Here is a 27,119-nt window from a genome sequence, read left to right as displayed (position 1 = left end):
ATTCTGGAGCGACGCACGCCTGAGACAGCGTTTTCCACCACCAACAAAACACAAAATTATGGAATTTCTCATAAGAGAATGGTGTCGCATCCCTCCAGTAGAGTTCCAGACATTTGTTAAATCTATGCCAAGGCGCATTGAAGCTGTTCTGGTAGCTCGTAGTGGCCCAATGCCCTATTAAGACACTTTGTTGGCATTTCCTTTTCTTTTGACAGTTACATGATCTTAAAAGGCCCAGTGCAGGCAAAAACATGATTTTCCTGTGTTTTATATACATTTCCACACTTTGAGGTTGGAATAATACTGTGAAGTTGTAAAAATGATAATGCCCTTTTAGTATAAGAGCTGTTTGAAAAGACCAACTGAAATTTCAGACTGTTTTGGTGGGATGGAGCTTTGAGTTAATAGACGAATAAGAAAAAGTTCCAAACCTCTCTTCCAATAGCAGCTAGTTTTCCCCTCCCCACTCCAACAGTCCTAGCAAAATTCTTGCTTGAGAAATTGATCTGGGAAAAAAATTGCAAGTTGAAAATAAAGAAACCCCCACCTCCCCCCTTTTCCGACATTCCATAACCACATCCCCCCTTTTTCCGACATTCCATAACCACCTCCCCCCTTTTTCCGACATTCCATATCCACCAAACCTGGGTTCAAGTTACTGAAACAGAGCATGCAAAGCTTGTTTCAAACATTAGTTTACATGCTAAATCCTAGTGAAAAAGCGCTAACCTAATCAAATCTATCTACTGCAGAATTTAGTTCAACATATTTTCTGTAATGTTCATAATGTTATTATGACACCTGTTTTTGATAGATTGTTTTCAAGCATTCCCCTTTCAGATTGTCATCTCCGATACAGGCTAAAGCAGATTGGTTTCATTCTACAAAGAGACAGCGACAAACTTAAAAAACTCTAAAGGCCACAACATGATTTCCGTCAGAGACATCTCCTGTTTGACAGGCTCTATAAAAGACTGACCCAACTGTCTCTCTCAGTCCCTCTTTCCTCCTCCCACCCCATCCTTTCTCTGTCCCCAGACCATAGAGCCCCCTTGAGGAGAGACCTGTAGGCTTAGGGGGTGGGGTTGTTGGTTGGGAGGGGGAGGGGGGGAGGGGGGCTCCTGTTCTGGTCCATATCGGTTTTCCTTTGGTCTCCATCTTAGATATCCCCAACCAAGTCAGTCACTTCCTCTCCAGACAGGAAGGGGAGGGGCTAGCGTTGTAGCAGGTAGACCACCATCTCGTAGGTGGACATCATGATGGCAGTGTTGGGGATCTGGCGGACCAGATGGGTGGTGAGACCACGGTACAGGGCACGGTAGCCCTCCTCCTTAGGTACTGTCAGTAATGTCTGGAAGAAGGAGCGGTACTTGCTGCCCTCCTCTCGTAGCCGGGTGCGGATCACCTCTACAAAGGGAGGGGAGCAGAGGGAGAAGAGAGGGAGAGGAGAGAAGAGCGGGGTTAAGGGAAGAAGAGGGGGGTGAGAAGAGGGGAGGAGTAGAGAGAAGGGAGAGAAAAGAGGGAGAGGAGAGAAAGAGGGAGAGGAGAGAAAAGAGGGAGAGGAGAGATGGGTTAAAGGGAAGAGGGGGGGTGAGAAGAGAGGAAGAAGAGAGGAGAGCGGGGGAGTAAAGGGAAGAAGAGGGGGGGAAAGGAGAGAAGAGGGTGAGGAGAGAACTGAGTGACTTATTAACCCTGATGATTCGGTTTAAAAATATATATATTATTGGCGATACTGATATCATTTCAACCGATAACCATATGGCTGATATATCGTGTATACCGTGGGGGTAGGCGATAGAGGTGGCACAGGTCTTGGAGGTGGCGGCAGCCAGCATCATGCCCACAAAGTCTGAGGCATCCCTCACCGACTCGTCCTCGTCCTGATCCATGCTGGCCTGGGCCTTGGACTCCATCAGCTTGCGCTTGATGCTCTCATAGATGACAAAATGGATAACCGTCTCGGAGATGCCGGCATACGAGGCAGACATACCCCGATAGAAGCCCCGCCAGCCCTCCGTCTGGTAGACCCGCCGCACGCACTCAAACGCATTCATGCGCCTCTCACCACGGTTCCTGTGGTAAAAACACGTGGGGGTCATATAGCTAACGGGATACATTTGGCAAGTAAGTAACATGTTAAAAGGGATTCGCAACATCCAATAACGTATTATGCTCTATTAGTACTCAGAATAACATCCTTTCCCTTAGTACAATGAATCAAAACAATATGAAACTAGTACAATAAGCATAACATACTGTATTTAGAGAAGCAACAAAATACGAAACAGCTGTGGATTAACATTAAAAGCTTAGGGAATTTAAATCGTCTGCAGTCTGACTTTGGGGAATCCATGACTTCTACGGTATGTGGCCTAGATACAGCCTCCCTCCTCAGTGCTTACCTGGCATCTAGCTGCAACCGGGTCTTGATCAACCAGATGGGATTGGTCGCCGTGATAGCAGTGAATCCTGGGAAGAAGAGTTCAGAGGTTCAGACAGGGGGAGTGATGATGTGTGAAGGACTCAGCCTATCCAAGGACATAGATATATACTGGGGGGGGGGTATTTCACAAAGCACCACCAATGAGTTAGCCAGCCATCTAACAACTCTGTATTCCCTGGAGGATAAAGGAAGAAAAACTTGAATATAGGGAAGGATATTACAGACTCAATACTCGCAGTAGTAACCCAACGACATTCAACTTCAGCTAGCTTTATGAACTAGAAAAGTAAGGGTTAGAACTGAGTGCTGGCCAATCTATCAATCCTGCGTTTTGTGAAATACAACCCCAGTGCACTCTAAACAAAGCTACTTTCATTCAACTGGCAGCAGTGTGTGAAAGCTTTGTTGACATCTTTAAGCTGTGTTTATGAGCCTTTTATTTAAGTATTGGCAATCTCGTAAAACCTTTCCTTATCGCTGGTGCTCCAGTATCAGGCCAGAGATGATCATTTAAAAAAAACTTTATTACCTTTGTTAAGGGCAGACTGTCCTTCACAGGAATGGCATTATATGGACTGATTAGATTCCTCAAGGTTATTACAGCACAGGCAAAAACTCAGCTTAAAGATAGTCCAAGTAGCTAACATTATTCATAATCATATTTACAAGTTGCAATAAATAGAACCAAGATATAGCCTATAATTACTATAAATACTATTCCTTAGTGTTTATAAACAAGGTGGGCCTGAATCTCATGTACACTGAAGGCACTACAGAATTATACGATATAGCATAGTGCTATGATATTGTTCAGCCCCCTCAATGATCATCATTATACTTCACTCCGATTAAGAGTGCATGAGATATATATATATATATATAGTACATTTAATTTGAACAATAGTAGCTAGCTCCCAGATGGGGAGAGCTCAGCCCTACAGTAGGCTTACATCTTAAGAGCAAATGATTGTATGAACGACGTCATGGTGTGAGCCTCAGCTGAAGGCCTCATTGGCTGCCATGAGGAAACTAAATGGAGTCTGGCTTTCTTGAATTATTCATGAGGACCAAAGCGGAATAAGTGAAACGGAATATCGCTGAGTGGAGGATTGCGAATGTTATTTCCCAGGGAAACTTGGAGTATATTTATAAATGCCATACCAAAACATTTACTATTTTAATAGTGTTATTAATAAGTTGCTTATACTAAATTTGGGTTTGAAATAGTTTTTAAAAATCAGAGAGACCAATGAGTCCCCTGACAATGCATCAAGTCAGTATGTTAGTTCACAAAGGAGTGTCATGTCATACACATTACAAGGTATACAACAAATGTGTAAGGTGCAGGTAATTCTAGTGTGATAATAATGTGCATTTTTAAAAGACAGACAGTAATCCGGCACATAACTTGTGCTCTGTACCGATGTGGTCGAAATACTAAACCTCCAAACAAGAACATAATTTAAAACATGGCCATTGGAACATCAACATACATTTACATCACTACATAGCATTTTCTCTAAACAAGAAACCAGGGGACAGTACTGTACCCACGACTAGAGCTTCTACTGTATCAAGGGACACAGTCCTAAGGAGACTGCGTGAAGAGGATGACAAGTCTGTCGAAGAAGAAGAATTAGAAGGAGATAGCGTCTATGGCGTGTACTCACAGAGTAGGGGCAAAGCTACTCCGCCTCACAGCTGCAGCTAGAAGCCTGCAGATATGGGGGCTGAGGTGGCGGGGGCTCTCCCCCCTCACGCAGGGGTGAAAGCTACAGTAAAGCCCTAAAATGACCAGTCACACACAGGCAGCAGTCAACCAACCCACCCACAAACTCCTTTTATTTACATAGACGGGAGAGGAAACCTACCGATCCTACCCAATCACTGTATTTCTTTAACAGGTAAAATAGGAGGACAAGTATCAACCCCCCCCCAATCTGATATAAATGGATAAGATCCCCCTAAGCCGACCCATATCTCCCTTTTTATAAATAAACATAAGATAATCCTACACACTCCCACATTTTTACCCACCCTTTTTTAAACCAACTACTAAAAGGTGGGAGAGGAGAAAAGGGGTCACCATCTCTTCCTCCCCACTCTAACCCTCGACCCTTTGACCTTACCCCCCCGTCTCCTGTCATTTCCCTCCTCTACGTTGTGTCAGGTACTGTATGTTGCTCTTGGTAAGGGAAGAAAAATTTAAAGAAAATGCAAGTCTGTCATCAATGGAACATCACCCCACTGGTATAATCAAATTATGTGCAGCACAAAACAAATAAACATGTGGTACACAATAATAATATATTTAAACAATGTTCTTAGCTGATGCTACAGGTGCCAATCATTGTGAACCATTGCATCATTACCATAGTCACTTTTATTGATTCTAAACAGTAGCAATGGGGTCAAATAAAATGAGGGACAAAGTCAACACTGAAATAAAAAAGGTAAAATAGTGTAAGAGAGGGTTGAAATGCTAACCTTGTCAAGCAGACTTTTAAAGTCTAGAAACGACGAGCTTGGATGCTCTGATTTATTTATCTCTGATAAAGTGTTGTGATACCCCAATTCAACAATCCCACCCATCGGTTTCTGATCGTCTGAACAACTTCTTTCTAAAAGTTGTATGTATTCATGTAATTTTTATGTTGGGCAAAGGACTGTGTGGAGGCCAGATGTCGCAAATACATAGACATTTTCCCCCAAATTAAATGTAATACTGGAGTGTCAGTCAGCCATTTCATGCTTGGCCCCTATGTTTCATATCTAAACTAATTCAATGGTGTGACCTAGTTCCAGTGTTATTACAATACAGCAGTACAATCATCTGCTATAATGCAGTGTGCTTTAGGCTGAATGGGGCCCTCTATTAAAATATATGATTAAGGTGATATCTGTCTGCACAAAGAGGGTCACATATTGTCCTCGAGGCTGTCAAAGTCCACAACCTAGTTTAAGGCTCTTGACATAGTAAGGGGGACCTGATTCAGCAAATATCCCTGCAGTGTAAATTAACCACATGAACTAGCTAGTCTATACAGGAGGTCTGTGGGAAGAAATAGACACACTAGGCCCTGAGCCAACTGTGGTTGTGTTGAACTCAAGACAAGGCTTTAGTATGTGTGCCAACTCGCTCCCTCTATCGGCATGTGTTACAGTGCTCCACTTTTCCCAACGAGTAAGACCTACATTTACTAAGAAAAATGCTTCAGATAAGCAGCTGGAGACCAGTTCTTAGCTCCACATAACTCCTATAGAGAGAGGGTTCGGGGAGTTGAATGACTGCAAAAATGGGCATGATTATAGGCCAGCAGTGGGTATGATTTATGAATCTACACTGAGTATACCAAACATTAGGAACACCTTCCTAATATTGAGTTGCACTCCCCCCTTTTGCCCTCAGAACAGCCTCAATTCATCGGGGCATGGACTCTACAAGATGTCGAAAGCATTCCACAGCCCATGTTGACTCCAATGCGTCCCACAGTTGTGTCACGTTGGCTGGATGTCCTTTGGGTGGTGGACCATTCTTGATACACACGGGAAACTGTTGAGCATGAAAAACCCAGCAGCGTTGCAGTTCTTGACACACTGAAACCGGTGCGCACTTAACTCTTTTGTCTTCCCAGTTACCCTCTGAATTGCACACATACACAATCCATGTCTCAATTGTCTCAAGGCTTAAAAATCCTTCTTTAACCTGTCTCCTCCCCTTCATCTATACTGATTGAAGTGGATTTAACAAGTGACATCAATAAGGGATCATAGCCTTCACACCTGGATTCACCTGGTCAGTCTGTCATTGAAAGAGCAGGTGTTCTTAATGTTTTGTATACTCTGTGTACGTGGTCTATATAAATGGTCTATTCATTCTACGTCTGTAATTGAAAAATATGATATTATAGTGTGTCAGATGGTACAAAAAAGTCAGTAAGCATGTTTCTGTAAGTTGTACTTGGAGAACTGGCACTAAATTAAATTTGACTAAAAAGCATCTTTGGTCTAATTATTCTACATCTGTATGTGTAACTGAGGGAAAGGATTCAGAGGTGTCAAATAAGTTAGGGAGTGTCATAATACGATTGGAATTTTCCAGTGTCTGGAACTAAATGCTGTATATAGACACACATGCGTATGTTACGTGAGTGATATCTAGGGCACAGTGGTAAGCTTATGTGGGCCTCTTTTGTCAAAGACGAGGGCAGACGTATAAACTAAACACTAAACTTAAATAAACTACATCTGCAGTGTTAGCGGTTCAAGAGTAAATGATGAATGGATTAAACAAATTAAGGTCCCTCAAACCTCTAATAGTGACAAGGTTAGCATTTCTCTTCATATGCTGACTAAGGAAAAATCAAAGTGCGTGTTGTTCATGTACCTTTAGTGGGGGTGGGTGAGGGAGTAAACAGGCTGGTCAAAGGGGGAAGGGGGGCAGTGTATCAAGACTGTGCAATCACGTAGAAGTAATAGGAGATGAAAGAGCTGCAAACCAGCTAGTGACCTATACCAGCATCATCATTATTAGCATCAATAGCATCATCATTAGCATCATGGTCATACCAGTGAAAGGAAATGGGGTGCTACCTGAGGCGTCCGCCCAACAACGTCCGGCTGGTGTGTCGCCGCGAGGCGGGGGGGGACCTCCCGCAGTGAGGGCCCTGACATGTTAGCGCCCTGGGGCCTTTACTACTGTACACACACAGCATAGACAGCGCTTGAAGGGCCAAACTCACTGTTTAGCAACAAACTGGTACGTTAACACAATTTAGGGTCCTTCGAGAGTCGAAGAGCCTCAAAAGAGAAAAAACTGGGGGAAGTGGGGGTGGGATGGAAAGCACAATTCAAACTTTGAGGATGTTATTTATTTTATTGCTGGAACAGGCAGCTAGCGGTAAGTAGTGGTATGTAGTAAAGTGTTGGGCCTCTGCCAAGTTGGCTGTATATAATTGTAGGACAAAGAGAGGCAGTAATGTGGGTCAGTGGGTCTATTCGCCGTGTGAAATCTCTTGAGCAGTTCAATATATGAGTGGAGGAAGTACAAAATGCAACTGACACGAAGTGTTAACTGTGTGCGTTGTCCTTTTCACACTATGTATTTTCTTACTAAGTGCTTTAACTGAGAGAACAATAAAAATGTTTATCTTCGCATCCAACTTAAGAACTACAATATTGAAGGGAAGAATAAGCCTTAACCTCTTCACTTTCACTATAGCTTATAGTTGTCAAGAGACTGATCCTGAAAGTCTTCAATTGTGCTTTCGGGCAAACCATCTGTGGTTGATATTCAAAAACACTCGGAAATGTCCACAAGGTAACCCATATAGTGGGAATGTCTAGCACATAGCTGGATATAGACTAGAGCAATGTTTATAAAACATTGAATTATCTTCAAATGAATAGGAAACCCCATCCACCCCATAACACAACATAAAAATGTACAAAAAAAAGAAAAAACATTTAATCAAATAAAAATATGGCCTGTTTCTTTAAACAAAAACAAAATATCTTAAAATAAATACTTAATATATCCAATTTTCTATGTAATCAGTCAAAATAAAATAAGTAGCTGGAAATTGTCTAAACAAGTCAACTTTGAATGCAGCAACAACCAGTAAAAACTGCACTGACAAGCAGGTTATAGACAGCAGAGGAGGAGTTTCTGGAAGGACTGTTACCTGCTAGGCCTGCAGACACCATATGGACCTGCGTGGAGTCGGGTTCAAACACGCCATTCAGCTTCTCTTTGGCAGTGGAGTAGGATGCAAAGTAGATAGCTCTGTGGATACAGGAGGGAATGGATGGGAGCTAAGAATACAGTGAATCAATCCATATCGGAACTCTGGGCCTTTACCGTTAAAAACTATATTTTTTGGGGTCATGATGGTCGATACCAATATGTCAAACAAAAAATATGTTTAGTTCTTGTGAGATTGGGGCAAAACTGCAGAGTATAAATGACAGGCAGCGTCCCCTCTGTCCGAATTGACACAGTAAATGGCCTGGAACTCCTGTTGCATTCATTTGGGTAGTTTGTGTGTCACGGATTTCTTCACATTTGTGTTACAGAGTGGGATAAAAATGGTTTGAATTGTCGATCTACACAAAATACCCTGTAATGTCTAAGTGGAAGGAAAATATTTTTTAAAAGATTAATGAAAAATAAAAACACCAATATACCTTGATTACATAAGTATTCACCCCCGATTCAATACATATTAGAAACACCTTTGGCAGCGATTACAGCTGAGAGTCTTCTTGGGTAGGTCTCATAAGAGCTTTGCACACCTGGAGTGTGCAATATTTGCCCATTATTCTTTTCAAAAGAAGGTGTTGGGGATCGCTAGACAGCAACTTTCAAGTCTTCCCATAGATTCAAGCAGATTTAAGTCAAAACTGTAACTTGGCCAATCAGGAACATTCACGGTCTTCTTGGTAAGCAACTCCAGTGTAGATTTGGCTTTGTGTTGTAGGTTATTGACCTGCTGAAAGGTGAATTTCTCTCCCAGTGGTGGAAAGCAGACTGAAGCAGGTTTTCCTCTAGGATTTAGCCTGTGTTTAGCTCCATCCCATTTCTTTTCCTCCTGAAAAACTCCCCAGTCTTTGCCAATGTCAAGCATACCCATACCATGATGCAGCCACCACCATGCTTGAAAATAAGGAGGCAGGATTTTCCCCAAACATAAGGCTTTGTTTGCATTTAGGCCAAAAAGTGTATTCCTTTGCAGTGTTTTTTTTTTGCAGTATTACTTTAGTGCCTTGTTGCATGTTTTTCAATATTTGTATTCTGTATAGTTGTATTATTCTTTTCACTCTGTCATTTAGGTCATTATTGTGGAGTCACTACAATGTTGTTGATCCATCCTCAGTTCTCCCATTCACAGCCATGGACCTCTGTAGCGGTTTTAAAAATCAACAATGGTCTCTTGGTGACATCCCTAAGCAGTTTCCTTCCTGTCCTGCAGCTCACTCAGAAGGACGACTGCATCTTTGATGTGTCTGGGTGGTTTAATACATCCCCAGCATCATTATTAACTTAACCATGCTTCAAGATCTATTCAATGTTTGATTTATTATTGTTACCCATCTACCAATCACTGCCGTTCTTTATGAGGCTTTCAAAAAGCTTTGTGGTGTTTGTAGTTGAATCTGTGCTTGAAATTCAATACTTGACTGAGGAACCTTACAGATGTATGTATGGGGGACAGAGGAAAGGTTAGTCATTCAAAAATCATGTAAACTCCTATTATTTCACACAGAGTGAGTCCATATAAAACTTCTGTGATTTGTTAAGCCAAATTTTACTTCTGAACTAATTTAGGCTTGCCTAAACAAAGGTGAATACTTATGCAACGACTATATTTTAGTTATTACATTTTATTAATTTGTAAAAATCTGTAGAATTTTCTTTTGACTTTGACATTATGGTGTATTTTGTGTAGATCAATTACAAGAAATTAAAATTAAATATTTTTCAATCCCACTTTATAACGCAACAATATTCGAAAAAAGCTCAAGAGGGTGTAGACTTTCTACATGCTTAAAAAAAAATGGCCCATTAGGCATGTTCCTGCGTAGTGCGTGTGTCTGTGTGTCTCTACACGCGCATGCCAACCAGGTACCCAAATCACATGCCCTGCTTTAGCTGGAGATTAATCTCCCTTGGAACTCTTACGCTCTCTACTAAACTCAAATCACAGAGGATTACTCAAGTAAACATTTCCGCTGTGGGGATTAAAACCCAATGACCCGGTTCGCTCACCCTGCCTTTAGTGTACAAGTGTATGTTTGTGAGAGAGTGAGATTGTGTACACTGTGCATGTACGTGTGTGTATGCAGATGTGAGATTGGGTGCATATTCACGCATGTGTGTGTGTGATGTGAAGGCCGATCTCAGTGATGGTGACGCGGACTCATCTAAAGCTTGTGATGCCGAGTGTGTGCTGTGCCAAGTGTGCTGTAGCTGAACAGCTTACTGCCCAGCCAACCATGCTCTAATGGCAGACAATATGCTCAGCTCGGCAGCACTCTGCAGCCCACTGCCAAGGCCAAGGGGGAGACCAATCAGCCAGGGCACACAGCAGCAGTGTTAGTCACTTCTCTGTCTGGTTAGATAAGGTTCCTTGCTGTGTTAATGTAAGTAAAGCCTGGTGAGCGTCTAGTCGCTGGCAGGGGTTATTGGGAAATGGCATTGGTGTTTTTGCTCTGTTCCAGTGTAGCATTGAGGAGAGTATTGAGGAACGGAACCCTGTAGGAGTAATGAAGGATGATTGATTATTCTCTCCCTCTCTTTCCTCCGCAGTATTTTTTATGGCAGTGTGCGCTCAGGTCAGTCCCTCTCCTTACCCTCTCTCCCTCCCTGCCGTTCTCCCAGTCTACCTCGCTCTACCCATCTATCTCGCTCTCCCAGTCTACCTCGCTCTCCTTCCGCACCTCTACTTCCCGGTCTCTCCTGACCCCCCTCTCCCGGCCTTCCTCTCCCAGTCGCTAACCACGTCCACCTAGCTCTCCCCTGACTCCCCCCACCTCGCTTTTTTCATTCCATTCTGGTGTTCCAACCAGCAAAATACATTTATCAACCAGTTCTAACCCCCAAAAAGTACTGCTTTATATCGTTCCTTTTTGTTCCTATTTAAAAAATAATTTCATTTAGAGCAACATTAAATTACTTCACCACTTAGTGCAGATAGAGCAGCTTACTGTGGAGCAGGTACGCAATTTAAAAATCGGTATAGGAAAGTCGTTAAGAGCTATTTCAGCCACACCCATTGCTGACAGGTGTATAAAAATCAGGCACACAGCCATGCAATCTCCATAGACAAACATTGGCAGTAGAATGGCCTTACTGAAGAGCCTATAGGGAGGAGGTCCAAGACCTAGCAGTGTGGTGCCAGGACAACAACCTCTCCCTCAACGTGATCAAGACAACGGAAATGATTGTGGACTACAGGAAAAGGAGGGCCGAGCACGTCCCCATTCTCATCGACAGGGCTGTAGTAGAGCAGGTTGAGAGCTTCAAGTTCCTTGGTGTCCACATCACTAACAAACTATCATGGTCAAAACACACCAAGACAATCGTGAAGAGGGCACGACAAAGCCTATTCCCCCTCAGGAGACTGAAAACATTTGGCATGGGTCCTCAGATCCTCAAAAAGTTATACAGCTGCACCATCGAGAGCATCCTGACTGGTTACATCACTGCCTGGTATGGCAACTGCTCGGCTTCCGACCGCAAGACACTACAGAGGGTAGTGCATACGGCCCAGTACATCACTGGGGCCAAGCTTCCTGCCATCCAGGACCATCTATACCAGGCGGTGTCAGAGGAAGGCCCTAAAAATTGCCAAAGACTCCAGCCACCCTAGTCAGACTGTTCTCTCTGCTTCCACACGGCAAGCGGTACCGGAGCGCCAAGTCTAGGTCCAAAAGGCTTCTTAGCAGCTTCTTCCCCCAAGCCATAAGACTGCTGAGCAGCTAATCAAAATGGCTACCCGGAATATTTGGAACCGCTGCAGGTGCACTGTTTGAATCGTGTTTTCCCAGGTGCGCTGTTAAATTACCTTTTTGGCAAATGTTTGAAAAATGTAGTTTTATTGGCTGCTTCATTACATGAGTTGCATGTTCTGTTAAGATGCATTATCATAATCTAAATGTGATTTGTCATTCTGAGCACCGTGGGTGGACGCCCTAATGGGTTATGCTCCGAATGCATATGGCCGGTAAATTTAAATATTTCCAGTAAATTTCTCAAATGGCCGGTAAATTTAAATCTTCCCAGTCATGTTGTTCGGCGCCATATTTTACTAACGGAAACCCTGTCACAGACTCTACACAAATGCACAGCCTTAGACAGAAACACGGCCGCTGCTCTGCCCACAGTGACTGTGATTAACAGACTGGACCAGGAGGCTGCTGTTGCATAATAGGACTAACAGTCATTTCAGTCTGGGTTCTACCACTAGGGAGTATGAATAATTCAACGGTGGAGATGGAAGATGAGGACAGGGAGGGAGTGGAATTTTACTGGCAATTCATCTGCAGAAATTCATTGGGGGGGGGGTTCCCCCCGGAAGAAGATTATGTTCTGATCCAGAATAGTTGAACCATAACGTAAAATGGTGGTAATTGTGTCATCCTCCGATGTGGTTACAAAAAGGAATTTTGAAACAGAGGTCTCACCAAGGTCAAATAATGGAAAACCAAATACAAATAAATTATCTAGGTTTCCTAGCAACCCCCCTTTAAATCTGAAGTCGCCAGAAAAAGAAAAAAAAACTCCATGAAGTAGCCTACACAGAAAGTCAAGAAAATGCAAGCAGAAGCCACAACAGGAAAAATTATTGCACAGGAAGTGAGATCATACCTGGAAGGAGCCACACCCACCAGGTTGGGCCCCAGGCCTCTGAACAGCGAGCGGGGTCCCTCCTTCTCCAGTATCAACCTGTAGAGGGAGAGGGGTGTATGATTAACTAGCATAGCGCTAAGCATTGAGTATTGATATGCTGAAACATAAGAAAAGATGGCTATCAAGATAGTGGGCTAGTGCCAATGTGGATAATCAGCCTGCCATGACCATAGCACATCGGCCGTTGCCTAAAATTGTCCATTTGTGACTAATACAGTAATAAACAGATGTATTTATGGTCAATTTCCTGATACTGTGTGTTATTGCAAAATGGATGGAAGGAACCAAAAGTGTCAAAACAGATCAATATCGCTAGCTAATGATGTATTACATTAGATTATGCTTTTCAGCATTTGTGTATGTGACGAGTCATGTGACAGTTTTTATACAGCTGGTGGTTCTAATCCTGAATGGTGATTGGTTAAAACCGCATTCCAGCAGGTGTCTATTCACATACAACGATCTGTCTCAGTCAGCTAGGGTTAGGCGGCCTGCCAACCAGTTAGCCCCAGATAAGACAGCAGGCCTCGAATGACGACAGCATGACATTATTAGGGCGGCAGGAAGCCTAGCGGTTAAGAGCGTTGGGCCAAAAACCGAAAGGTCCCTGGTTCAAATCCCCTAGCAGACTAGGTGAAAAATCTGTCGTTGTGCCCTTGAGCAAGGCACTTAACCCTTGCTCCTGTAAGTCACTCTGGATAAGAGTGTCTGCTAAATGACTAAAATGTAAATTATAAGGTCAGCAGTGCAAGGAGCTGCTCTATGTAACATGATAATGGCTGATGGGGTTCATGCTGTTTAGTGTCACCCAAGGTTATTCCACCATTAACCTAATTCATGGAGATATTCAAAGCAGTGAGTGTGCTAAGCTTCAATTCAAGGATTAAGGCCTCTAGATACAACTGCGAATTCAGTCAACTACGCAGTCAGTACTGCTCATACAGAACTACTCTGTTCTAAAATGGGATTTGGCCTGCGCTGCATTCGCTGGTGACCCACTTCTGCAGGTTCTTTTCTTCTCCCTGTGCTGCTTAGTGGTGGTGTTGGGTTTCAGTTAGTGCTTCCAGGGCAGAAGCATGGAGGTTGACTGATGGGAAAAGGGGAGAGGAGCAGGCCCAGGAACACTGCAGCAGAGCTGTGATCCAACGGAACGAAGCCTCCTGCCAAAGACTGATGTAAACTTTCCGTAAAAATTAAATAAACAATCTTTCTATCGATATTTCACTGGAAGGGCAATCTTTATATCTAATGAATTAAGTGGATTTGATGGTGATGAGGCTTTCGATGATGCATGGCTACATGAATTTAAGCGTCCTATATTAACTGAAAAGTGGCATTTGAGGCACCTAATTATGTTTAAAGAGAGTCAGTTTGGTTGGATGGTCAAGATTTGTTGAACAGACCTTTTGAAGAATGTTATATGCCCATACAACGATAAGGTCTATGACCCAGGGTATTAGGTATTACCCCTCAAACTGGATGTAGGGCTGTGACAGTCACGTCATTTTGGATGACGGTTATTTGTCAGCCAAATGACCACGGTCATCGTTATAAAAATATATATATATAAAAAAATAGGTCGAATAGCAAATACCTACACCTACTTGGTTCAATCTCCAGGTTTGCATAAATATCCAAATGCATAAGAATATTATAGCTGTTATTTGGACGGCTACAGCTCACTAGTCTTTACTACAAGCTAACTTCATGCAATAAACATAGATACAAACAAGTGTTAGCGACTTACCAGTGATGAAGTGCTTCAAACACACAAATGTACCGAGTAACCGGAGCCAAATCATCATCATCGTGGAGTAATAGCCTGAAACCATGTTTGTCTAACCTGGTCCTTGGGCAGTTGATGAAACTTAATTTGGTGGTCTTTTCGCCAACAAAATAGTACGCAACAGCTTTTCGGCATCTTAAAAGCAGGGTTAGTTAGCTAGTTGAAGAAAGTTAGTTGGCTGATAATCATGATGTACATTCCGTGCGACAGTCATTTTTACGTTTAGAATTAGTGTTTTTAGGTATGATGTAGTTTGTTGATTAAGACGACATGGAAGTATGTTAAAAATGACCAACCAAGCATATCACATTGAATGATCAAAAATCTAATAAAATTACAGCTGTTGTCGGTTTATGTGTAAAGTAGGCAATTTAACATGGGAGTAACAGGAGTATCCTACGGCTGTACCCTACTCGGGGGCATGGTCACGTTAAGCCACGCCGTGTGTATATATACTTGTTTGCCACAACACCTTGCTAAAACAAGGAGCAACAATTTCATCACGTTGTAAAGAGTCCATGTTACCCTGGAAACAGACTCGACTGCATGTCTGGCTGTCTTCAGTCAGCTGTTTGTTCCACAACACAACATTCTACAACTGGATAGTCATGTCTCCTCTTGCCTTATAAAATCAGCTCTTAGATGTGAACCAGGCTTACTTTTACTTTACTGCTTTTGGGTAGTTTGTCGACTTGAAAATATATTTTTGTATTAAAACAGTTATTAAAATGTTTATGACGTCTTTATCCATAATCGTTGGTTACACGATTATACATTTACTGTGCCAGCCCTAGCTGTATGCTCCCTTTACTATGCCCGTTATGAAACTGGTTCTGCCTCCTGGCCCTGTGGTGTGGAAAATGTTTAAGGTGAGGGCATGTAAACAGCTGTTGATATGAGGGACATTCATTCGCTGTGCCACTGTCCACATTACAATAACAGCCTCAGAGAACAACGTGTCTATTTCCTTGTCCTCTCTATGTATTTCAGTCTCTATTCTAGTCCGGTCAGTGGAGAGCTTTTACAGAGCAATATGAAAGGAGAAGATTAAGGGGTTAATGTTTTCCCTTAGCAATATGGAGTGGTATATAGACTAAATGTTTGTAAAAAAAAAAAAACTAAGGCAAAGGGGAAAGTTGCCCTCTACGAGACTAACATGGGCAGTTCCACAGCAAACCAAAACAGAACCACAGTAAGCCTCTCCCCCTGTTCTCATTCTATTTTTACAAGTGAGTGAGGCAGATTTAAGTATGCTATAGAACAACTTGTACTTGTCCAATATGTTAAGGGTTATTTCTGCCTTGTCAGCGATGATGAAAGCTAGGCTACATCCCCAATCTGAAATGATAGATTCTCGCTATGTGGTTCAATATGTATGGGAGACCCATATTGATGCAATCAAAATGCTGAAATGCAAAGCACGATTCCCAGACCTTAGCTAAAGCAAGACTCAGTCATAACATAGTATGACAAACAGGAAGCCAGGATATGACTGTCCTAGCTTGCGTTCCTTTTTTTCTAAGGGGGAAGAGTAAACTCTTTCATTAACCTTAGAGGACGATAAAAATACGTCCTTTTTAAATGGTCATGAAGCGGTCAAGTCATAAGACGTTTCTGTCTGATAACACTCCCGTTTACAGTAACTCATCTTTGAGTCATTGGGTGTTAGGTAATTGTGTCAAAGGGCATGTGAGATACTGTAGGTGGCCTTGAGTGAAACATGGCAAGAAACTTCTAGTCTTCCTGAAACGGTGACCCAACGAACCCTGTCCAAACACAATGTAATATGTAGGCTATTCTCTGTGACCCCTGTGTGATGAACTTACTTGAGGCAGTGGAGGGGTCCCGGAGGGGCCATGCGGGCCACACTGGCCCCATTGACGGTGCTGAGCTGCACCTCAGAGATGTAGGTGACATGAGAAGACTGCAGTCTGGTCTTTACCACTTCCAGCGGACAAGTCAGAACAGCGCCCACTGTTCCCCCACACCTAGACGAGAGAGAGCGAGAGAGAGGAGGAAGACAAGCAGCTCAGAATAGCCAAAGAGTACAGAAGGGTGTTTTTCTTCTTACAATAACAAGAAACACCATAATTGCTCTCGGATCACTAAGATTAGGATCTGTATTTATCCATTTCATAATTATGTTTATTGAGCAGACGACATGCATTTTACCACAATTACCAACGCAAAAATTCTAAGAGAATAATCAAATGGGAAGTTTCTGCCGTCCACCTGACCAAAGCTTTAGGAAAAAACAAAAGTGTGTGCCGTCGGAAAATCCCTCCTTCCAAATCAAAGAGCCAATAAATAATATTGGCCTACACTAGGCTACCGTCAATAAAAGTTGCAGTAAACGTTTACTTGTACAAGTTAAACTTATCAACTAACATAAAAAAAAATTGTCGAAGTGGTTATTCATATCCTTGAATAGCGCAACGGGCATTAGCCTACATAAGCTCCCAGAGCAGTACTTTTGATAAGCGGGAATAAAAGATTAATGAATGATGTGTCGGAGTTGTCTCACAAACAACTTTATTTTGAAAAGCTATTATAAAACGGTGCATTTATGTAAAAGCCAACCAAAAATCACATTAGGGTTTTTATTTATTTATAAAAACGAACAGGCCTATCAAACTTATGCCTTTTTGACTATCGAATAGCATGCAAAACAATAAAGCTATAAAAAAGTATAATCCACATTTGAATAGGCTACCAAATACAAAATAGATAAAATAAGTATGAAATGAAACAAATCAATTACAATGCAAATAAGTAGCAGAGAGCCGGGACAAAAGTAAAACGGGGCAAATGTAACACGGGCGATTTTCAGACAACACAGAAGCTAGAAAAACACTGCCGGGTCCTGCTAGCATGATAGTAGATACCCATAGACTTCCAGCCATTGGGCTAACATTAGTTAACATTGGCTTGCGAAACTACCTCGAAATTCCTTCATAATGGACACAGAGACATACAAATGATATCCACGAGTTCATCCAACTCTGGGGAAATAGATACAATGCATTCGTTAAGTATTCAGACCCCTTCACTTTTTCCACATTTTGTTGAGTTACAGCCTTACTCTAAAAATTTAATTAATTGTTTTCCTCAATCTACACACAATACCCCATAATGACAAAGCAAAAACAGGTTAAGACATTTTTGCTAATTTATTAAAAATAAACAGAAATACCTTATTTACATAAGTATTCAGACCCTTTGCGATGAGACTCGAAATTGAGCTCAGGTGCATCCCGTTTCCATTGTTCATCCTTGAGATGCTTCTACAACTTGGGAGTCCACCTGTGGTAAATTCAATTGATTGGACATGATTTGGAAAGGCACACACCTGTCTATACAAGGTCCCACAGTTGACAGTGCATGTCAGAGCAAAAACCAAGCCATGAGGTATAAGGAATTGTCCGTAGAGCTCCGAGCTCCGAGACAGGATTGTGTCGAGGCACAGATCTGGGGAAGGGTACCAAAAGATTTCTGCAGCATTGAAGGTCCCCAAGAACACAGTGGCCTCCCTCATTCTTAAATGGAAGAAGTTTGGAACCACCAAGACTCTTCCTAGAGCTGGCCGCCAGGCCAAACTGAGCAATCAGGGGAGATGGGCCTTGGTCAGGGAGGTGACCAAGAACCCGATGGTCACTGACAGAGCTCCAGAGTTCCTCTGTGGAAATGGAAGAACCTTCCAGAAGGACAACCATCTCTGCAGCACTCCACCAATCAGGCTTTTATGGTAGAGTGGCCAGACAGAAGCCACTCCTCAGTAAAAGGCACATGACGGCCCGCTTGGAGTTTGCCAAAAGGCACCTAAAGGACTCTCAGACCATGAGAAACAAGATTCTCTGGTCTAATAAAACCAAGACTGAACTCTTTGGCCTGAATGCCAAGCGTCACGTCTGAAGGAAACCTGGCACCATCCCTATAGTGAAACATGGTGGTGGCAGCATCATGCTGTGAGGATGTTTTTCAGCGGCAGGGACTGGGAGACTAGTCAGGATCGAGGGAAAGATGAACTTAGCAAAGTACAGAGAGCTCTTTGATGAAAACCTGCTCCAGAGCGCTCAGGACTTCAGACTGGGGCGAAGGTTCACCTTCCAACAGGACAACGACCCTAAGCACACAGCCAAGACAATGTAGGAGTGGCTTCGGGACAAGTCTCTGAATGCCTTCAGTGGCCCAGCCATAGCCTGGACTTGAACCCGATCGAACATCTCTGGAGAGACCTGAAAATAGCTGTGCAGCGACGCCCCCTATCCAACCTGACAGAGCTTGAGAGGATCTGCAGAGAAGAATGGGAGAAACTTCCCAAATACAGGTGTGCCAAGCTTGTAGCGTCATACCCAAGAAGACTCGAGACTGTAAACGCTGCCAAATACTTACGGAAATGTGATCTGTTTATTTTTTATACATTTGCAAAAATGTATAAAAACCTGTTTTTGCTTTGTCATTATGGGGTATTGTGTGTAGATTGATGAGGAAAAAACTATTTAATCAATTTTAGAATAAGGATGTGGAAAATGTGGAAAAAGTCAAGGGGTCTGAATACTTTCCAAATGCACTGTAAAAAGGCCTAATTGCCAAAGTATCCCTTGAAGTAAATTAGTGGGTATTCACCCCCCATGGATTTCTTCACATTTGGATTCAATTGTAATTTTCTGTGGGGGGGGGGACTAAAATGTCTTAATATAACACTAATATACCTTAAAAATAGATTAGATAAGTATTCACCCGAGTCAATACATGTTAGAAACACATTTGGCAGTAATTACATCTTAGTCTTCTTGGGTTAGTCTCTAAGAGCTTTGCACACGTGGATTGTGAAATATTTGCCCATTATTCTTCAAGCTCTGTCAAGGTGTTAGGGGGTCATTTTCAAGCAGATTTAAGTTAAAACTAACTTGGCCACTCAGGAACATTCACCTTCTTCTTGGTAATGAACTCCAGTATAGATTTAGCTTTGTGTTATAGGTTATTGTCCTGCTGAAAGGTGAATTTGTCTCCCAGTGTCTGGTGGAAAGCCTAATAAAGAAGGGCAGTGATTTGGTAGATGGGGAAACGATAACAAATCGGACATTGAATATCTCTTTCGGCATGGTCAATCTACCCAGACAACAAAGATAGTCTTCTGAGCTGCAGGACAGGAAGGAAACTGCTCTGGGATGTCACCATGAGGTCATTGGTGATTTTAAAACATCTGCAGAGTTCAATGGCTGTGATGGGAGATAACTGAGGATGGATCAACAACATTTATAGTTACTCTACAATAAGGACCTAAATGAGAATACAAATATAAGCAGGTTTTTCTTTGTTGTGTCTGGTGGTTTAATACATCATCCACCGCTTGACCATGCCGAAAGAGATATTCAATGTCCGATTTGTTATCATTTCCCCCCCATCTACCAATTCACTGCCCTTCTTTATTAGGCTTTCGAAAAGCTCCCTGGTCTTTGTAGTTGAATCTGTGCTTCAATACATGACTGAGGGACCTTACAGATTAATGTATGGGGGACAGAGGATAGGTTAGTCATTCAACTCATGTCAATCTCTATTTCACAGAGTGAGTCCATGTAACGTATGTGATTAAATTAATAAGCCACATTTTACTCTTGAACTAATTTAGACTTGCCTAAACAAAGGATGTGAATACTTATGCAGACTATATTAGAGTTCATTTGTATTAAATTTGTAGAACTTTCTTTTCACTTTGACATTATGGAGTAGCCTAGTGTGTAAATGAATGACAAAAAGTCACAATTATAGCCATTTCAATCCCACTTTGTAACAACAAAATGTGAAAAAAATCAAGGGAGGTGAATACTTATGATACCCACTGTAAATGGGGTTTATACACCCATATTTCTTGACAACCCCTACTTAAGCCAATGATGTTTTACAAAAACTCCATACAATAGGTGTAAGCAGTGGTCCTAGTAAATAATTAAAGTTACCAGCACAGCACACCCATTCACTATACATTAGAAACAGCTTATTATCATCATCATTACCAAAATTAAGGTTCTCTTTACCAAAAAGGATGCGGTAATGAGATGTGTTTCGTAATAAGAGGCCCTTAGCTCAATATGCAAGTAATAGGAGACAGCCATTACGAGTCAGCAAACAATTGACCCAATCACTAAAGCCCATTCATGCCTCCATGTTGGTAAGGTAATGGTCCTCTAAGTTTTTGCCAATTTGAGATTTGTAGTCATTTCGGTAATGAGAAGATCAAGTGTCGTAAAGGGGGTGTTTGAGAATAACACTCATTCTGAAGTTTACATACACTTAGGTTGGAGTCATTAAAACCCATTTTTCAACCACTCCACACATTTCTTGTTAACAAACTATTGTTTTGGCAAGTCGGTTCGGACATCTACTTTGTGCATGACACAAGTAATTTTTCCAACAATTGTTTACAGACAGATTATTTCACTGTATCACAATTCCAGTGGGTCAGAAGTTCACATACACTAAGTTGACTGTGCCTTTAAACAGCTTGGAAAATTCCAGAAAATGTCATGGCTTTAGAAGCTTCTGATAGGCTAATTGACATCATCTGAGTCAATTGGAGGTGTACCTGTGGATGTATTTCAAGGCCTACCTTCAAACTCAGTGCCTCTTTGCTTGACATCATGGGAAAATCAAAAGAAATCAGCCAAGACCTCAGAAAAAGAATTGTAGACCTTCACAAGTCTGGTTCATCCTTGGGAGCAATTTCCAAACGCCTGAAGGTACCGCGTTCATCTGTACGCAAGTATAAACACCATGGGACCACGCAGCTGTCATACCGCTCAGGAAGGAGATGCGTTCTGTCTCCTAGAGATGAACGTACTTTGGTGCGAAAAGTGCAAATCAATCCCAGAACAGCAGCAAAGGACCTTGTGAAGATGCTGGAGGAAACAGGTACAAAAGTATCTATATCCACAGTAAAACGAGTCCTATATCGACATAACCTGAAAGGCCGCTCAGCAAGGAAGAAGCCACTGCTCCAAAACTGCCATAAAAAAACTGCACATGGGGACAAAGATCGTACTTTTTGGAGAAATGTCCTCTGGTCTGATGAAACAAAAATATAACTGTTTGGCCATAATGACCATCGTTATGTTTGGAGGAAAAAAGGGGACGCTTGCAAGCCGAAGAACACCATCCCAATCGTGAAGCACGGGGGTGGCAGCATCATGCTGTGGGGGTGCTTTGCTGCCGGAGGGACTGGTGCACTTCACAAAATAGATGGCATCATGAGGAAGGAAAATTATGTGGATATATTGAAGCAACATCTCAAGACATCAGTCAGGAAGTTAAAGCTTGGTCGCAAATGGGTCTTCCAAATGGACAATGACCCCAAGTATACTTCCACAGTTGTGGCAAAATGGCTTAAGGACAACAAAGTCAAGGTATTGGCGTGGCCATCACAAAGCCCTGACCACAATCCTATAGAATATTTGTGGGCAGAACTGAAAAAGCGTGTGCGAGCAAGGAGTCCTACAAACCTGACTCAGTTACACCAGCTCTGTCAGGAGGAATGGGCCAAAATTCACCCAACTTACTGTGGGAAGCTTGTGGAAGGCTACCCAAAACGTTTGACACAAGTTAAACAATTTAAAGGCAATGCTACCAAATACTAATTGAGTGTATGTAAACTTCTGACCCACTGGGAATGTGATGAAAGAAATAAAAGCTGAAAAATCATTTGCGCTACTATTATTCTGACATTTCACATTCTTAAAATAAAGTGGTGATCCTAACTGACCTAAGACAGGGAATTTTTATTAGGATTAAATGTCAGGAATTGTGAAAAACTGAGTTTAAATTAATTTGGCTAATGTGTATGTAAACTTCCGACTTCAACTGTAAGTGAAGAAATGTAATTAACTTGTGCGCATCTAAGGACTACTCCTCTAGATGATGCATAATGGGGGAAACCAATGGGTTGGGCCAAAGCCAGAACACACATGGGTAAAGCGGTGTTATGAAAATGTGTCATTGGCTTTGATACTCTGATTGGTTAGAGATGATCCAATCGCTGATTACTTTGTACAACACCCCTCATTGGGTGAAAGAAAACGTTTTTTAAATGACATTTTTTTACAGACACGTTTTACGTAATAAATATTATAGTTTAATGTAAACTTCCCCCCCCTTACCCCTCCCCCCTCAGTTTTGCATGATCCTGCGAGCGCCCATCGAGTCGGAGTGGTATCCCAATTCAACTGGGCAGAAGGTATCCTAGCTGTTAAGAGCGTTGGGCCAGTAACCAAAAGGTCGCTGGAAAAAAACCTGTCAATGTGCCCTCAAGCACGGCACTTAACCCTAATTGCTCCTGTAAGTCGCTCTGGATAAGAGCGTCTGCTAAATGAGTAAAATGTCAACTTTGAGCGAGGCGTAGTACCTTTTCAGCCCTCTAAAAGTTGGCCCTCCACATGAAGCAAATAGAGATGCAGACATCATTTCGAGTGGTTCCCAAAACTCCCATGAAGCTCTGCGACCCAAGGCTGAAGAGTTGCTTCAGGAAAGAAGGCTTAAAAAAATACTAAGATGGCAGCAAATGTAAGTAATTTAACTTCATAACGAATCATACAAAAAAATTTACAGATAAAGGGGCAAACAGCAGTTGTTACATCCATTTTTGGACTTATAAATTAAATGTACCCATTGATTCTTGAAGAACATAACTTATAAATGACTCATGAACTTAATAGTTCAACTGTTGTACCTCATCAGATCCCAAAATACAAGCTGTTTTTACTCCAATGTTTGTAAACAAAGTAAATGTAAACAAACACTATATAGCTTCAAAACATGGTTAAAACTATCATTTTGATATCACGGATGCCAGTCCTTGCATCCATAGCTTTCTTTGAATTGAAGGGCTGTCCCCAACAAAAAAAATAATCTTAGTCGACCAAGAGTGGTCTGTTCTTTCGACTAATCGACATTTTAAAACGTGTATTTTCCCATATATAGACACACCCTGTTTGAATAAAATCAACTATATGTAGGCTACTGAGCTTGTCTGATGCTTTAAGCACTGCAATAAAAAATGAAGACAAATGACTAAAGAGGGCGGCAGAGATCAGTATAGCCTAACCAGAAGGGAAAAACACTTTCCTGACCCTCCTCCCACTGCCGAAGTTGCCGGTAATAGGCTACACCATTGGTTGGCAACCTTTTCCCATTTGGAGTACCAGGTTATCGTACCATGTCTACTGATCTGCGTGCCGGTTCGGATTTTCATATGCACATTTTTGTGGAACAGTTTAATTTCATTTAGAATAAAAGTCTTCATCTCTCAAAATTCTATCTAAATGAAAATTATACAAATCTAAAAGTAACTTCTGCCAATATGTAAAACTAGCCTACATAAAGCCAACAAATAAAAACATTGCAGCCCGCAGGTTGAAAATATCCTGATAAAAGTAATTATCCTATAAATCACATTGGCTATGCATGGCCTGTCTGCAAGGCAGTTGAAACATTGTATCAACTATTGTATTAACTTGGTCTTGTGTGAAGCATGTGCTAGCAAACTTGCATCATTGTATAAAATATTCTGGGCCAGTGAGCTCCTGACAGACACACTGCTGTATGCTATTTGCCAAGGGATAAGAAGTAATCAGCTAGGCCTATTTTATGACGTTTCCACCGGATCAGAGCATGACCATTTTTCCCCCTTTCATGCTGAGTGGTAATTAAAAGGGAGTGAGCTGGAAAGATTTTCCAAATAGCTACGTTGAGGAACTATTGTCATTCTGTTTTGCAGTTCTCATTTGTTGTTTATATGGTATGTCTGTATTTGTTGTATGAGAAACATAAGGAACGCTATTATGGCCTCCAGTACAGGCATTGTGAAAAACACAAGGCTTGTCATCAATTAATTACGTGGTAGGCTATCCTTTGGCTTGCCTGGCTACCCAAACTCCTTGCTCCAGCAAACATTAGACACCGATGGGTTGGGCCAAAGCCAGAACACACATGGGTAAAGCGGCGTTTTGAAAAAGTGTCATTGGCTTTGATACTCTGATTGGTTAGAGATGATCCAATCGCTGATGACTTTGTACAACACCCCTCATTTTGACATCACCTCAAACAACTTCAACAATGGCAGTCTTAGACTGAAGTCTGTAGCGAACATAGAGAAACTGAAAAATACATTTTGAGACGTCAGGCAATCCTTTGGCGGCTTCTGCTGTGTGCGAGTGATGTAGTGATGTCCCATTCCCTAGGGTTATTTCTCTCCCTAACACTAGTAGCTCCGTTTGAGGGTCACTCCCCCACCAAGGGACACTCGAAAACGAGGGGGAGGGCTAAGGGGTGTATTGGGATTGAGCCCATTTACCGCTGCTGCCTTTCAAAAGACCAAACCAAATACAGGCAAGAGTGACCTTCGGCCCAGATTCAGGGGGCTGTTCCAGGTTGCTGCCTGCGCCTGTGTATGTATGTATACAACCAACAGACACTGAGAAGAAATAAGACAGGCCTTGAGCCCTGTTGTGAGGAACATCAAGGGGATTAGCCATCATTATTTGGTTCTTGCTGACGTAACTGTCACAATGTGGCCCTAACATTGAAGTTTTCAGAATTCAATTAAATAAAATCTGGTTTGGCAAGATGGGCCTTACTTGTTAAATTTTTTTTACATTTGCCCAGAGGTTGAAAGGAGAGTCTGATGGAAAACAAGACAAAAGGGGAAAAAAAGCTAAAAGGAGGAAAAATATGCTGGCACTGCAACTGAATCAATCATCTTGCCTTTCTCGGAGGTACAAAAGACTGGCATACAAAACAGGCCATCTAGTGTTAGGCTATCCTAAGCCAAAACTGTACTAGAATTTGAGTTCCATGACAAGTAGGCATATTTTGTCCTATTGTGAGAATTACCCTAAGCATATTGGTCAAATCTACAATCTCAACTTACTTGGAGCAGTCGGACATTGATTCAACACAAAAAAAACAAGTCACTACAGCAATCTAGGCTACACACAGGTGCCCTTTAACCCTTCCAATTTCCCCATTGTCAGCTAGATGTATTGAATGTGAAGGTCTACAATGTAGCTAAGGTAGAACATCACTTCAGTATCACATTGACACACAGATGACGCCAATGATGTACACTACAGGAACGGAAACAGACACTTAAGTAGTGTGGTCAAAGTCGCAACAGACTTTCTTTTAGTGTTTTTTCTAAAAGTAAGGTAGCTACATTGACACTTGAAATTAACACTGGGAGGCCTGTGTGAACAGTGAACACTTACTCAATATTTCCACTGACATGCATACCAAGCCGATCCTGTGAGTGTCAAATATATGGATGTGTCTAGCTATATTGAATCCAAACCTGTGTTTTGACCTGACCTTTTTATCCAGTCTATGGAAAACCTTGAAGGCAAATATGGTAGATATTGCTGTAGGTTATAGTGGTTGATACGGGGAAATAGTGGTTGATAGAGGATGCATTGCATAGGCCAAGACATATTCTCCATCTTTCAATGGTGTGTTTTATAAGGTTTGTCGGTTATGCCAATGCACTAAAAATATGTCAAGAAATGTCATCAGACCATGATATTCGGCGATATAACTATAACTACTCGGTCAACCGCTGCTCGAGGAAAACAAAGGCTCGTGCGTCACTGTCGTGGACTTCATTCACGAGCATACTCTTCTGTCGTCGGCCAAACCACGAACCCTGTGGAGTGTGATGTATACTAATATCAACCTGTTTGTCGAATTTAATAATGCGGTGTGTGATAAACTAGTGGCTAGCTAAACCGTGGTAGCCTACCTTGATGCTGCAAGACAGAGCTAATTAGTTAACTAGCTGCTGAGGATGGCACCGGTAGTGACAGCTGCTAATGTTACATGCCCGCGCGCCAGGGAAAATGTATTGTTTTCTCCAAGATGGTCATTAAAGCTTATTTTGACTCTGTAAAAGACAGTCAGGTCATGTCATGTTAACTAGTTAACATTATTCGTAACAAATAACTCACCCTCCGGCAAACAAATGAACCAAGGTATCCCTTTGACTCATTCTTTAGCATTCTCCGAACCAGCACACTCTTCGGACTACGTCAATGAGGAAGACTTGGTTGGATGGCGAACGGTCTACCACCCCGATGACGATATGCGCACTTCGATTTATCAGCGACGTTGATTATAAAATCAGTAAAACTGTGATTGATTGCCGTTGCCTAACGTAAGACTGCTAACGTTAGCTAATCAACTAACGTTACACAAACCCTTCTCTGCTTCGCGCAGGCCCCTTTGAACGGACAGACCTTATTTGAATTCCTATGACGTTAAACTACAAAACAAGAGGAATTCTAAATGAACATTGTCGATGTATTATCAGTTCAATCAATCGGTATTTGCTACAGTCACCCTCGCTTGCATTTATTATATGTTCATCGCTGCAATGAGGGAGGATAGATCATAGTATTTGCTGTAAAATAAGATGCAAAACAGAGCCGGCTATTGGC

At 42.0% G+C, this 27,119-nt stretch overlaps 1 protein-coding gene across 1 annotated transcript; it reads right to left on the bottom strand.

Moving 5' to 3' along the window:
• Nucleotides 1–319: 319 nt before the first annotated feature.
• Nucleotides 320–27,070, bottom strand: LOC121580777 (solute carrier family 25 member 36-A-like). Its single transcript, XM_041895806.2, has 7 exons — nt 26,631–27,070; nt 16,467–16,628; nt 12,813–12,890; nt 8,128–8,228; nt 2,403–2,469; nt 1,781–2,073; nt 320–1,407 (listed from the first exon to the last, which is right to left on the bottom strand). The coding sequence occupies exons 1-7, from the start codon at nt 26,669–26,671 to the stop codon at nt 1,214–1,216; spliced, it is 936 nt and encodes a 311-aa protein (XP_041751740.1). The 5' UTR covers nt 26,672–27,070; the 3' UTR covers nt 320–1,213.
• Between the last annotated feature and the right edge of the window lie 49 nt (nt 27,071–27,119).

This window comes from Coregonus clupeaformis, chromosome 14 (assembly GCF_020615455.1).
Source record: "Coregonus clupeaformis isolate EN_2021a chromosome 14, ASM2061545v1, whole genome shotgun sequence".
Taxonomy (NCBI): Eukaryota; Metazoa; Chordata; class Actinopteri; order Salmoniformes; family Salmonidae; genus Coregonus; species Coregonus clupeaformis.
Note: the sequence above shows the minus strand (reverse complement) of the source record. Positions and strands in the feature narration are given on the sequence as shown.

Excerpts from the sequence above, each read along its gene's own strand:
- LOC121580777 (XM_041895806.2), bottom strand. The coding sequence starts at position 26,671 with ATGAGTCAAAGGGATACCTTGGTTCATTTGTTTGCCGGAGG. Across the intron at positions 16,629-26,630 it reads GTTCATTTGTTTGCCGGAGG|GTGTGGGGGAACAGTGGGCG; the intron begins GTGAGTTATTTG and ends TCTCTCGTCTAG. Across the intron at positions 2,074-2,402 it reads CGGTTGCAGCTAGATGCCAG|GAACCGTGGTGAGAGGCGCA; the intron begins GTAAGCACTGAG and ends TTTTTACCACAG.